The sequence below is a fragment of the Lithobates pipiens genome, unplaced genomic scaffold, assembly GCF_037356315.1.
Source record: "Lithobates pipiens isolate NorthernLeopardFrog02 unplaced genomic scaffold, aLitPip1_a1.2 Scaffold_19, whole genome shotgun sequence".
In the NCBI taxonomy this organism is placed as follows: Eukaryota; Metazoa; Chordata; class Amphibia; order Anura; family Ranidae; genus Lithobates; species Lithobates pipiens.
The window spans coordinates 444,196,545-444,211,836 of NW_027507764.1; the positions used below are offsets into that span (position 1 = coordinate 444,196,545).

Consider the following 15,292-nt stretch of genomic DNA (forward strand, 5'->3'; position numbering starts at 1 on the left):
CCTCAAACTGTTCCTTAATAGACTGGGATACGCCAATTGCAAGAATCGGCTGCACTACTGAACTTGCTAAAGCCATATGGCTTTTAGAAAGAAGCTCCAACTTCTTATCTGTTGGATCCTTTAACATTAGCGCATTATCAACTGGACATGTGCGATTTTTGTTCACTGAAACAATCGCAGCATCAATTGCTGGAACCCCCCATTTCTTATAGAAGTCTACTTCCATAGGATAAAGTGTGGGGAATCTCTTCTTAGGAGGATAATAATGTTTATCTGGATGTTCCCATTCAGCATACATAAGCTTCCTTAGCCATGCATGAATAGAAAAGGCATCCCCAGATGGAGGAAGTTTTAATGATCCCAAATTAGAGGTGGGTTCATAAAGAGCCTGCGCTGCAGGCAGCAAAAAAAGTTGAACAAAGCAATTTAGTAAGAGAGTGCACAAGCATCCTGTCTTGTGATGTTACTCCTTCTATATTAGGATCCTCAGAAGAGGATAAACAAGTATCTTCCAAATCTTTGTGAAGATCTACCTGATCCCCAGCCTCCTGAACCTCAATAAGAGGGTCCTGAGCACTAGATGGGGATCTGCTACATTTGACCCCACTACGGAGGGATAAAATAGCATCAATCTTCTTTTCCAATCCAGCAATGGCAGAAGACAAAACCTCTCGTGTGATATAATCAGGGGCTGAAGTGTCTTGCGTAGTTGCAACTACAGAATCCCCTGATGGCTCCTTTTGACCAGCCGCATCACTCTCAGAGGAGGATGACATTCTTTTGTAAATGGTTTTAGTTTGTTGTGTAACCATTGAACCTTTAGCACCCTTAGAGGAGTTCCTGATCCCTTTGCTACTCATAGCCTGAAGCACAAAGCAGAAGCACTATCAGCAAAAGAATATACACAGGCTATAGTTCAGCGCAATAGCTGCTATTAATCCTAGCCTGTTAAAGTACAATGTGTCAAAGGGAAATACCTGTGTCACCAAACCTAATCCAGCCAACCTCCTGCTCTGTCCCTCCACAGCCAGCAGCAACTATACACATACAGCTTCTAAAATCGCTTCCGACACATGTGGCCGCCGTCTGACGCAGCTAGCCACACCCTGCACAAATTATGCCCCCTTTCCTTTCAAAGTAAAGTGCTTTCCCGTGCGAGCGGCGTCCTGTGGAACCTGCAGGCATGGCGGGATGGGGGGTAAATCCTCTGCTGAGCGGCCGCAGTCTGTCCTTTTTTTTCAAATAAGGAAGCTACTTGGCATCCTATCCCCCGAAGGAGAAAAAAAAAATATTGGGGGCACAGGAGGAGAACCAGACCCCTTCTTACCAGAGGATCTGTTGTGGCCGGAGGAGAGGAGAAAATGAAAGGCTCCTGTGCTGTTTCCAGCGTCAGGTCGGTGAGTCCTCAATACAGACCTCCAGTGGTGACACATAGGCATGACAGCATTATACATAAAAAATGAGAAATTCCTGAGAAAATCTCCCTTACCTTTTCCTCACAGCATGGTTTATCAGAGATAAAGATCCAATCTTCACCCTTCACGGTGGTCTCCGAGACCTTTTAGGAACCGGGGAACCTCAGGTTACCCACAATTCTGGACCTGCAATAGCACCCTGCCAGTAAAAACTTAATGGCCTTAATACCAAAAAGTACTGGATCCCAGGGCCAAGCTATCTAAAGAGAAGTGTTCGCAAGCAAAACCTTGTTTCTTTGGACACGAGGCCTGGGTACCATTCATTTAGTCCATGAAAAGGACATCAGAACGGATCTGGTCAGCATGGCTGGCCCAAGCAAGGAAGCTTCCAGTGGAGCTCAACACAGCACATCTTTACTCGTGACCAACACCTTAGACACTGGCGCCAGTGTCCATCACCTATCAGTGGTCCATATAACCCACATCGTAACTACTATGGCTCTGTGTCCTCTGATGTAAGAAAAGAAATTACAGCTGTAAAAGTAAAGAGATGATATGTTATTTTTCCAAAGGTGTAAAGTAGTGGCGTTCTACATGACACAGCACTGCATTTAGGTTATTTTGACTGCCTTGCCCTTACAAAATAATCTCAGGTGATTTCAATCTTGAGGCTCAATGTGACTGGCTTCCACAGGGAATCTAGTGATAAATAAGCCCAGTATATGTGCTTGATCAACTGTGAAACAGAGGCCACCAAGTAAAGTCGGACATTCATAGACATACTATTTGAAAACAAAAAACAAAAAAACAATTACCATACTGAAACTTCCAGGTTTAACTTCTATAGAAAGTTGCAAACAGCAAACCAAAAAGCATACACTTTTCCCTTGTTTTATTGGAAAACATTACTAGAGCATAACATTTCACATAACTTAGATGCATGAATAAAATTATGCACAATAATGTGTTTTTTTTAATTATATTTACAGAATACATCTTTAAAAGACAGATTTTCAAACATTTACAGTTTTAAATCTTTATTGTTTTAAAACTCTACATGTTTTTGCAATACAATATTTTGTTACTTAGATATGGTTAATGTACAATGAAGTCCTTTTGCCTGAAACTCAATCAATAAAATACAGTTGTATCAACAGAATTTACTGAACATATAATAAAAGGTTTCTTTATGGCTGGGTTTTTTTTCCAGCATTTATACCATTTAGTGCTGCATACATTCTTCCCTTCAAAACAGCCCATAAATAAATGAATTATTCAAAAGTGCATTGGAAAGCTGCAAATGACCAGCCAGTAAAATTAATATTTTTTTATTAGAATTTTTTTCCTTTTTCATATTAACAAGCCATATTTAAGTAAAGAGACAAAGGCCTATATATTTTTCTTTTCTTTATGTAAGCAAACTTATATTAAAGAAAATGGTGATTATCTGCATGCCATAACACACTCTCCCGTTGCCAAATTTATACAGATTATTATGGATGTGTTGAAGAGTGCCAATAGTGTGGATAAATGTGTTTCACTTAGAGACAAATGCTGGTAATAATGGTAACTAACATTTAACATCTAGGTACAAGCTAATTTATATTGAACAGGCAGAAAGTATGGTAAAAACATGATTCATTATCATATGTTGCTTGAAAAAAAAAAATATTTCCCTTGGTCCACATTTCTAAGTAATTTTGGTGAAAAAAATGGGACAAATATGCAGAATCCTCTGATGAAATGTACATTTCTACAACATAACCCTTTAAAAAAATTATATAACAGCAGTGAGGACTGCTACTCAGATCTTAATAGAAAAAGGTGGCCAGGTGGTTGGGCTGAGTACTGTCCAAGAAGCAAGAAGATACATTTGACAGTAGTGGTAGAGGCAGTTTGCAGGGCAGTTAAACCTTCTTATTCCATGGCACTGCTTTCACTCGATAGAATTTTGTCCCAAGTGGAACTTTAAACCGGTTTTGAGCCTATAGAACGAAAAAAAAAGGTGCAACAATAGTCATTTTCATGTGTAAACGTGATAGCAAAATAATTGGTTCAGTTTATATCAGGCATTGCAAGTATGATATACTCATGTGTCTCATGCTTCCCCGCTACCTGGGCCCAAATATTTGGGTGTTCTGTGTATACACTGGGGATGCAGAAGGGAATGGACATAGCATTACCCAAAATGCCAGAGCTTCACCTGTTCAGAATAGCCAAAGTCAAGCATAGCAAAAGGACAATGAAAGCTGCTGCAAATAATAAAGGCATCTCTAGGTGCACAAACATTATACCTACTAGTAGCTTTATTTTTTTTCCTTTACTTTTTTAAGTGCATGTAAATGCCTGCCAGCTTACATCGCCCTAGGCTATGCATGAATCCTAAACTGTTTTAAAATGGTTCAGCCGTGATACTGTCGGATAATGCCACAACTTTCCTATTCCTTTCTGCTAAATAGGATGGAGGATTTATTAGTTCCTACTATCTGTCCATCCCTTACCCCCTTGGCTGAATAGCCTCCATTGCTTGCAAGGAAACAGGTTTAAATTATTAAATATTTTTGCATTTAAATATTTTCTTTACCTTTTTGGCTTGGCAATATTCTTTTTCCATAACTTTTCCAAGAACCCAGGGTCTTCTAGATGATCCAGAAGCTTTAGAAAGAAAATGGTAATATTTGGTTACTGAAAAGTAGCATGAACCTGTCCTTGGTCTATCTGAAGAAAGATAATCAGATCACAACATAACTTTCCAACTTACAGCCTCAAACATTTTTTTGAAATACACAGTCCTATTAAAAGACTTTTTCTTTCTGAACCTCTGGCATCAGTATATCACCTGAATTTCTAGAATTGCTGACCTATCACAGCCATTTTAATGCAATCTCCAGAGAAGACACTGCTTGGGCTGCCAAATATCTAGGAGAACCATCAAAGATTCCATTCGGGGAATACAAGAAACCATGGAAGAATAACTCAACACTGTAGATAGATTAGGATGTGGTTACGACATAATATTCTGATAACTGGTGGTAAGCATATTGGGCAACATGGCCACTAAAATGAGGGCCTAATACATTTTCCTGCAGAAGTCATTCAGTTATGACTGTCACTGAAGATGTAATATCTCTCATTTAACTATTACCTTAGCTAAATACACTGGGGAAAGTTGATAGTGGCTAATGCTGGACAATGCAGCAAAGGGATCCCCCTGTTTAAATATTCAAAAGAAATTAGAAACTATTGGCTGGATTTGGGTACCAATGCCTACTATAACTCAAGTATGTTGACAAACATCATATCATTTTAACATGCTTCCTGTGCACATTAAAATGCTGATATATAAAAATACTGATACCTTCTAGATATTAAGGAACTGCAAGACCCAGAATTATCTGCTAGCCAATAGCCTAGCAAATAACCTCCAAGACACTCTAGAGCTCAATGTTCTAGCAAGCTTTAGATAGCTCCTTGGTGGGTCCCAAAGTATCTATAAGTGCACTTATTTTCAGAGTGGTAGTTAAACCTACATTGTTTTTTGTATAATCAGAATTACAATAAACACATATATGAGGAATCCAGCTGGCAGGCAGTCCTTCTATATTCTAGAAGGCAGAAAGTCCTTTCAAATAGCAGACTTTGCACCTGATGAATATATATATATATATATGCACACTAAGTAATGTGTAAGTAAAACGTGTACTTTTTTTTCCTCTCGAGGAGATCACAGTACACCAAATAATATTTTTAAAGTCACTGCACCATCTTTGTTTAAGCATCCTTAACCACTTTCAGACCGGACCATTTTGCTGGTAAATGACCAGAGGTCTTTTTACAATTTGGCACTGCGCTGCTTTAACTGGTAATTGCGCGGTCATGCAATGTTGTACCCAAACAAAATTTGCGTCCTTTTCTTCCCACAAAAAGTTTCTTTTGATGGTATTTGATTGCCTCTGCGATTTTTATTTTTTGCGATATAAATGGAAAAAGACCGCAAATTTTGAAAAAAAATGATATTTTCTACTTTTTGTTATTAGAAAAATCCAATAAATTCAATTTTAGTCATACATTTAGGCCAAAATGTATTCAGCCACATGTCTTTGGTAAAAAAAAAGTCAATAACTGTATATTTATTGGTTTGCGCAAAAGTTGTCACATCTACAAACTAAGGTACGTTTTCTGGAATTTACGCAGCTTTTAGTTTACGACTGCCTATCTCAGTTCTTGAGGTGCTAAAATGGCAGGGCAGTACAAAACCCCCCCAAATGACCCCATTTTGGAAAGTAGACCCCCTAAGGAAATTGATAAGTGGCATGTTGAGCCCATCGAATATTTTATTTTTTTGCCTCAAGCGATTGAATAATGACAAAAAAATATTTTTTTTTTTTTTTTACACAAAGTTGTCACTAAATGATATATTGCTCACACATGCTATGGGCATATGTGAAATGACACCCCAAAATAAATTCTGCTGCTTCTCCTGAGTACGGGGATACCACATGTGTGGGATTTTTTGGGAGCCTAGCCGCGTACGGGGCCCCGAAAGCCAAGAACCGCCTTCAGGTTTTCTAAGGGCGTAAATATTTGACTTCACTCCTCACTACCTATTACAGTTTTGAAGGCCATAAAATGCCAAGATGGCACAAAACCCCCACAAATGACCCCATTTTAGAAAGTAGACACCCCAAGCTATTTGCTGAGAGGCATGTTGAGTCCATGGAATATTTTATATTTTGCCACAAGTTGCGGGAACATTACAAACTTTTTTTTTTTTTTTTTTTTCACAAAGTTGTCACTAAATGATATATTGCTCACGCATGCCATGGGCATATGTGAAATGACACCCCAAAATAAATTCTGCTGCTTCTCCTGAGTACGGGGATACCACATATGTGGGACTTTTTGGGAGCCTAGCCGTGTACGGGGCCCCGAAAACCAAGCACCGCCTTCAGGCTTTCTAAGGGCGTTACAGTTTTGAAGGCCATAAAATGCCAAGATGGCACAAACCCCCCCCAAATGACCCCATTTTGGAAAGTAGACACCCCTAAATTTAGGGGTACACTAGTGAGACTAGGTAATAAATGGCGGGTGCCCTGAAACTATAAAAAAAATAACTAACCAACCAGCGTCACCTGTAACAGTTATATGGTGATCACTGGTGAAAGGGTTAACTAGGGGGCAATCAGGGGGCTTTATGCGGTAGTATATGGGGGTCCCTGGCGCTATAAAAAGCTGCGGCGAACCTAAATACCTACCTGCCTAACTAGCGTCACCTGTGACACTAATACAGTGATCAGAAAAACGATCGCTTATTAGGCTGGGTTCACACTGGAGCGATGTGGGAACGCCACGAATGCGCGGCGGGTTCCCGCATCACATGCCTCCCGGCGGCAGTTCACACTGCCCTATGCGAACTGCTGGGAGTGTCAGTGAAATGTTAATGACACCCCCAGATCAGTTCGCATATCGCAGTGCGATCTGCAAACTCGGATCGCATGGTGTGAACACCCATGCGATCCGATTCTGCTGCGGACCAAAAAAAGGGTCCCGTGCGAGTTTGCGGCGGGTGCGACACGAATTCAGCCATACTATCTGTATGGCTGAACTCGAATCGCACAGAGATCGGATGTGATTTGCACTGCAGTGCGGTGCGAATCACATCCGTTCTCATAAACCGCTGCAATGTGAACCCAGCCTTAGTGACACTGGCGACGGGGGGTGATCACGGGGTTAAACCTTTATTGGGGGGGTTAGGGGGGTACCTTAGAACTAAAGGGGGCTAACCCTAACTGCCCTAACAGTTATTACAGTCACAAATGACACCAATGCAAAAAAAAAAAAAAAGCAATTGGTGTCACTGTGACTGGGGGGGCAGGGGTAATTGGGGGGGTGATCGGGGGGTAAAGGGGGGGTGCGAGTGTGCCTGGCATGTTCTACTGTATGTGTGGTGTGTTGGTGCAACTCACCGAACCTCTCTCCTCGGTGCCGGAACGAAAAATACCGACACGGAGGAGAGAATACATCACTTCCTCTCCTGTGTTTACATTACAGGAGAGGAAGTGATGTCACGGAGGATTTCCATTCGTCGAGAGCGATCGCGAGGGGGTGGCCATGAATGAATGGCCGCCCCCTCATCCCGGATCGCTCTCGAAGGAATGCCGACCGCCGCAGGCACCGGGGGGGGGCCCGATCGGGCCCCCCACCCGCGGGCAGGCAGGGACTTATATATACGCCCATATGCCTGCCCGTGCCATTCTGCCGACGTATATCGTCGTGCGGCGGTCGGCAAGTGGTTAAGGAATCAACATCCACCTCCCAGACTAATGTCTGCTATACATGGTTCAAATCTCAGCCAGTTCAGCAGGAACCAGCTGAGATTCGAACAGGCTTAATGTACAAAGTTGATCGATTGATGGATCATCCTGCTGGATTATCTTGCAATTAATCACCTTCTTCTCCCGGTGGGGACAGCTTCCTGTTTCCTGCAGGAAAGAAATTAGCACAGTGTATGGCCTGCCTAAAATGTTATGCCAAAGATAACACAGAACACAGTCATGTAATCCCAATGCATGTGCAGTATCCTTTTTTGTCCTTGGCTGTGTTCACATATCCCAGCTCCTGCTGCCTCTCAATTTGTAACTCAGCAGTTTAAAAATTCATCAGAGTCAACCAGCCAAGTGAGGGCTGTTACCTGTCACCCTGTGGTCTGTTAGTGTAAATCTATCACAGTCATTCAGATTATATAATCCTTGTTGCATTTTAACTTGATAGAACACTGCACTGAATAGTGAATACTAGGGACTTGTAGCAGACTGATGACTTCATTTTCCTACTCTGGTAAAACTGGAGAGACTAAGCCTAGGCATTTGTAAAGCCTTCTAAAATACTGATAATCTACCATTAAGGAGCCAAGTAACAAGCTCTCCAAATAACTGCAAAAGAAAATACTCAGATCATGGCTCCTTTAGTTTATAACATAAGATAATTTATCCTACAACAAATAAATGTAATTGTTTGATAACAGAAGCTAAAATTCTAATCCTAAATACAAAGGTAGATCATTTACAGTAATCATTTTCACTTTAGAAAGTAAACTCCAGCTTTCCATAGGCTGGTAAAGTCTTTGTAAGATATAACAAGGGGTTGTGAGTGCCCCCCAGGAGAGTTATGGTATAACTCTATAATTAAAATCAATTTGTGTTCAAACAAAGAATAGCCATTAAAATATTTTAACCATTGCATGAGCTAGCTCCTGCTGATTAATGTTATTTATTTTACCTGATGTTTAGCATAAACTGTTAAGGTTAATATCCCATGATAAATAGACATGTGTGTTTTTATATTCTAAATATTAGCTTCAATCTCCTGTCTGGACAGTTAAAATGTTTGAGAACTGGCAAACACGTATGCACTGCTAATACTAATGCCCCCAGAATATCAACAAGTAATACATCTTTTCTGAAAGAGTCATATTCCCTGCCTCATTGTGAACACTGTTTGACACTGCCTGGAGTGCAACATGATTAACCTGGAAAGAAGTCCAAAATTTAAATACGTTGCTAGGCTGAGGGTAAGATATATCAGAACAAGATGGAATAGGATACCATAATGCCTTCAAAACTGCCAAGAGGTCATTTAATAGTGGTTATAAAGTCAAAAGGGTTTCTTTATCTTACTGCACTCTAAGCATTAGGATTAAAAAAAATGTCCAGGTGCTGTTTCTCCCCCCACCTCCCTAAATACTTCACTGAGTCCTGTATCGAACCAGCACTGTGCATGTCTGCAGTTCTTCTCTTGCCTCTCTGTTCTCACAAGCTTGGCTGCTGCACTGTCAGTCAAAGTTTGTGAGGCAGGAGCAAGGGGCAGTGCCTAGCTGTGCTGGGTGTGTCTATGAGTGCACACAGCCCAGCTTGGGAGTGAGTCTGCACGTGCGCCCCCATAGGAAGCTGAAGGAATAGGAAGAGGCCAGTAGAAGGAGCTGAAGCTCTGAGCAATTGCCACAATACAGCACTTTGTGAATTTGCATTAATCAGTAATTAAAAAAATAAAAAATAAATTAAGCAAAATAACCCCATATGCGTTTTTTTTTTTTTTTTTTAATTACTCAGCATCAACATATTTTGGAAACATTTTCTATACACAATCATAGAACACTTTGAACTTCAGAGTGGGTGCATCAGAAGCTTCAGCCAGCAAAATAGAGCCCATCTCATTTCTGGGATGCAAGACATCCAGCCTTAGTCCGATCTTCCCCATCTTAAGGCTGGGTTCACACCACAGCGATGCGGGAACGCCGCGAATCCGCTGCGTTTTCCCGCATCGCATTACTCCCGCCGGCAGTTCACACTGCCCTATGCGAACGGCTGGGAGTGTCAATGATATGTTAATGACACCCCCAGATCCGTCCGCATATCGCAGTGCGATCTGCCGACTCGCACAGGAATCGGATCGCATGGTGTGAACACCCATGCGATCCGATTCTGTTGCGGACCAAAAAAAGGGTCCCGTGCGAGTTTGCTGCGGGAGCGATGCGAATTCAGCCATACTATCTGTATGGCTGAACTCGCATCGCTACGGAGATCGGATGTGATTTGCACTGCAGTGCGGTGCGAATCACACCCGGATCTCCCCCCGCAGCAGTGTGAACCCGGCCTAAATGTCTCTGTTTCACCCTTTCATTCATTGAATTCCAGTTTTAATAATGGGAGCTCAGCATCGAATGTGGGTGTTAGCTAGGGTAGTCTGCATTCAAATGAAGTCGCCTAAGAAAAAAACACTCCAGACTGAGAACTGTATTCGTCTTTGAATATCTCCTTCCAAGAGCCAGGCCACTGTTGCATTAGGACTGCTGTGATGTTTTCCGGAAGCTATGAACAGCATCCCTAAGTGGGCCCTCCTACCTCCCATATGCTGCCTGCATTGCACAAAGAAGCACATAGATCCAGTGACAATATCACTGGGTCTAAAATAAGACATGCAATGAAAACAAAAAGGTTTAATTCAAACTTTTCTTTGAATTGCTGAAGAGTGGGGAAAAAGTAATTGGGTAACATAGAAGCAGACTGAACTTCAGTTTTAACTGTAGAGCACACAGTGGATGCTCCGAACATGTAAGAATGCTAAATGTGCTGACTAATGGCCATTTCTGCAAACTCCTCCACTCACCATGTCTCATTGTTCCCTTCTTCTTTTTTTAACATAAAATATTTATAATTTCTAGCTAGCAGGTGATGCTTTAGGCTGTTTTTAAATTTTAACAGGCACGTATTAACTGCTGCTATACTTTTAAGTATTTTAAAAAGCACCTTTCATGAATCTCAGGTTGTATTGACTTGTACAGTTACTGTGGACAACTAACGATTCAAAATTGTGTGATTTATAATCCCTACAAATATCTAGTGAAATAAGAACCGAGTGATAGAGGTGCATACATTTCCACATGGGAAAGAACCACTAAGGTTAGATAAAAGAAAGGATTTGATATTATTCTTTGCACTTAACTTTGACCACAAATCCAAATAATGAATGAGTATCCACAATTTGATTCTATGTCCTCTAGGGGAGATTTACCAAATCTGGGGCATTCGGAATCTGGTGCAGCTGCTCATGGTAGCCAATCAGCTTCTAACTTCAGCTTGTTCAGTCAGGCTTTGGCAATACAACTCCCTTGCTTTAGTAAATAGCCCCCTAAGTGTGACCACAGCTATTCCATGACTGTGCATGTCATCTCTGGGCCAGCATCTCAGTCCAGGAGGTAGATCCTGACCCTGGAAGATGTCTGAGCAAGGATGGCACCAGATTTCTGGAAAGAAAATTGTATGAAGCCATTGTCAGGGGATACTGTAACAGGTAATAAATATTTACATTACACTATTTAGTATTACACAATATATATGAATTTAAAATTAAGAAATATATTTGATTCTATGTCTACTTTAGGAAAACTATACTGCTGTAACATTTGTATCACTACAGAAATTAAAACTGGTTCTAACTTGTTCCTGTTATGAAGCCATTTGACTTTAATATTTGTGATTGACTGAAATCAGAAGTCCATATTGGCAAATTTGTTCAGGGTTCATGACAGGGTTCAGGGTTAAAGCCAGAAAGTCAGCATGAAGTCAGGCGACTAGTATTTTCAAAATCAGAATATAGAAATGGCAGCCTCTGTGTTTCTCTCAATGAGGCTAGGTTCAAACCTACGCGTGAGGCTGTAGGTGCAGAAATCGCATCTGGTCTCGCAACCACCCACAGCCAATTGCGCTGCTGCCAATCATTATGAATGGCACCTCATGCATCACTTTTGGTTCCTGCTGCTGTCAGTCAAATCCTGTGAGGAGGGAGTGAGGGGCATGGCCAAGCTGTGAGGTGTGTCTCTATGTGACCACACAGCCCAGCTCAGGAGCGCGCCCATGCATGTGCCCCCATAGCACACAGCTTGCTATGGGGGTACACGCAGGAGAAGAGGAGTTGACAGTTCTGGCAAGAACTCCAGAAAAGGAGGTAAGGGACTGTTCTGTGCACAGAGCAGGTAGGTATAACATCTTTTTTGTTTTCATGTTAAAAAAATACAAGGCTTTAATATCACTTTAAGTGATAACCTTTATTGGCTAACGTAATGTATTAAAGATGCAAACTTTCATAATGCTGTAGAAGCATATGAAAGAAATCAATTTACAACATGAAAATCTGCAAACAAAACAAGGCATTCCTTTGTTTACTGCTTTTTATTACCAATTACATAGTACGTTTCTGATTATTTTGGTGAGAAATATTGTTCACTAATCACCAAGTGCAAATACACATAAAGGAACTCTACATGAGCTGTTTTAATCATTCCATTAAGAACAGTAAATCACTAAGCAGGTGCATGTTTTCTCTATGAAGCATAGGGTAGACAGGGCGTGTTAGTTGAGATCCTCAAGAAGGCAGAGCACAGCACAGACTTATCTAACAGAAAAAAAATATATATATGCACATACACACATTTCACCCCTTCTAGATGATATCGTCAATCTCTATACTAAAGCAGCAAGATTGGTCATTAAAAGAATGTGAAATAATTGTATAACTTTGACTCAGACTGCATGACAGCCTACATGACGAGTATAGAGAAAACGAAGATCTGTGTGTTGAAAACCAGTAAATTTAAATATGGACATTTTTTGGCACCAAAAAAATATTTAAAATTTAGTTGCATTACACAACTTAGCCACTGCATAGAAATACATTAGAGTTGCTACAGCTATTATATGTTATGGCACTTTATAATAAAAACAACCATCATGAAAAATATTCAAAAGGACTTTTCTTGTGGCTTTTGCATTCAGAATTTCTCCACCAAATCGGTCCCCTTGAATTTGGAAAACTGGAGTGTGGCAGTCAATCCATGACCGCCAGGAGATTCCATGGTGTAACATACAGACCATGGGGTTGATTTACTAAAGGCAAATAGACTGTCCTCTCTGCAAGTGCAGTTACTCCAGAGCCTAGTAAATGAGGTAAAGCTTCACTTTGCAAAGAGTACCCATTCACGTGCAAGGAAAATAAAAGAAAAACTGCATTTTTGCTTGCACATGACTGGATGTTGGAAGTCAGCAGAGCCTCTGCTCTTTTACCAAGTTTTGGAGCAACTGCACTTTGCAAAGTGCACGTGCTTTTAGTAAATCAACCCCACTGTCTTTCAGTGAGATCTTTTTTCAAACCAAAGCTCATGGATTTTAGCCATTTCACTTCAGATTGGCATGCTTTTAAATAAGTGACAGATGAACCAGAAGCAGAAGACTAAACATCATTAATTACTTATAACACAAATGTAATCATTTTAATTCAACTGGTTAAATGTTTTTACAGTTTTATAGCTGTATTATTTACTTGTTATGATAGCTTGTTTATGGCATTATACGCCTCAACCCAATATAGCCTTATAACCTCTAAAATAAATATTTCTATTTAAGCGTGGACATGACCAGCTTGACCCCCCCCCCCCTAAAATGGTTCATATGAACTGAAAAAAAAAAAAAAAAATTCTGATATAATATAAGTGAAGTCAACATTTAAAGGTTTCATTCTGCATAGTTATCAACTGCTAATGCATCACACCTAAATAATTTCTGCTGGGAAACACACTGCAAAAATATTTACTGCATGGATGACACTTACCATACTCACCTGGTTTAAGGTCTAATGCAGCCAATGACTCTGAATGCAAGAAATACAATGTCGGACTGACTGTAAACAGGACGTAATTGTCATGACGTTCATCTAAGATAATAAGGACCAAATCTCCAACCTGAAAGCTGTTGGTGTGAGAGACAAACAGAGAAAGTGATTTTTAACTATTGCATGCCTATTTATTTATTTTTCTTAAAAAAAAAAAAAAAAAAAAAAAAAAACAACAAATAGTTTGTACTCGCATGTTTTCACAAACTCTTGCCTATCAATAAAGTTTAAACAAACTTACAAAGAAACACCCAATAAATTTAGTTGAACAGTCCCTTAGGGGGAATTTAAAATAGCATGCGCACCACTTTTCTGGTGGCATGGTCCTTAAAAAAGTTCTGTGCCAGATAAAAAAAAAAGCCCAGCTGCCAGTTTCAGTGGCTTTACCTAAATGTGCTGCAGATTCAGGTAGTTCTAAATAACTTTTGAAAAAACAGTGGCTGCACCAAATACAAAAACAATAACCCCCACTTAAACATAGGGGGCTGCACTATTCAAAAACATATGAATAAATGCAAATAGATAAATAATAATGTGAGAATTAAGCAAATCCCAATAAGTGAATCATGTGATATACAAGAGTCCTCCGATGAATGGGAAAATCTTGGAAGGTCCTCCAATGGAAGAATAAGTGGATAAATCAAACGGCACAATAGAGTGACAGTTTCTAACCTCCACTTGTCATCGATTGTCAAGAACTTCATTGGTTTCACAGCCAACATGCTCCTAGCAACCTGTAATGCTGACAGTGGGTGAAGCCGAGGGATTATTTCCCCATCAAGCCATCTCCTTGTCATTGATAGCTAGCAGTAAGAGGATTCCCATGCTGGTGGATTCCTTCTCCGACTCGACCATAGCACAAGCGAGCCAGTAGAAGCACCAAAACACAAAACAAATAAAACATTTAAGCTTACCAATTCTTAGATGTGATGGATGTGTTAGTTTTCTTTTTTTTTTAGGCTTTTTGCCCTTAATTTTACCTATTGATCCAGACAGTAAGTCTGATACTTTTTAACTTCCTTTAACCATTTCCTGCCCAGCCTATAGCAGAATGACAGCTGGGCGGTGGTTCAGTTATCCTGACTGGGCGTCATATGACGTCCTTCGGGATAACACCCGCCATGCGCCTGTGGGGCACACATCGAGGCGATCGGTGGTGCGGTGTGTCAGTTACAGGCTCTTTACCATGGACGGAGGCTCTTTATGACGTGATCAGCCGTGTCCAATCACGGTTGATCACAGTGCAAATAGGAAGAGCCGGTGATTGTCTTTTCCTCATTTGTGTCTGACAGACGCGAGTAGAGGCGAGCCGATCAGTGGCTCGCCTGACGGGGGGGGGGGTCTGAATTGGTTTATCAGCGCAGGCCCCCCACAGATGCGAAACCAGGACCACCAGGGAAGGGGGCAACATGTGGATGGCCAGGTATGTACACCATGGCCATCCACATATGAAAAAAATTTGCACAACACATGCCAATCACAAATGGGCACTGACTGGCAACATTATGGTCCAGCTAAAAAAAGTGATGCCCAGCAATGCCACCCATCGGTGTCACCAGTGTCACCTCTCAGTGTCCATCCATGCCCATCTATCAGTGACCATCAGTGCCACCTATAAGTATCCAGTGCCACCCATAAGCACCCATCAGTGCCAC

The 15,292-nt window shown here is 40.9% G+C and overlaps 1 protein-coding gene across 5 annotated transcripts in view; it reads right to left on the reverse strand.

Moving 5' to 3' along the window:
• Nucleotides 1–2,290: 2,290 nt before the first annotated feature.
• RB1CC1 (RB1 inducible coiled-coil 1) overlaps nucleotides 2,291–15,292 on the reverse strand; it is a 230,354-nt gene continuing 217,352 nt past the window's right edge. For 4 of the 5 annotated variants that reach the window (XM_077492686.1, XM_077492687.1, XM_077492685.1 and 1 more), the window contains exons 21-23: nucleotides 13,578–13,714; nucleotides 4,000–4,070; nucleotides 2,291–3,400 (exon numbers count right to left, since the gene is read on the reverse strand). In XM_077492686.1, coding sequence (XP_077348812.1) covers nucleotides 3,323–3,400; nucleotides 4,000–4,070; nucleotides 13,578–13,714 — 286 coding nt within the window. In that variant the 3' untranslated portion in view covers nucleotides 2,291–3,322. The remainder of the gene's footprint in view (nucleotides 3,401–3,999; nucleotides 4,071–13,577; nucleotides 13,715–15,292) is intronic. The other variant, XM_077492689.1, reaches the window with a different exon arrangement.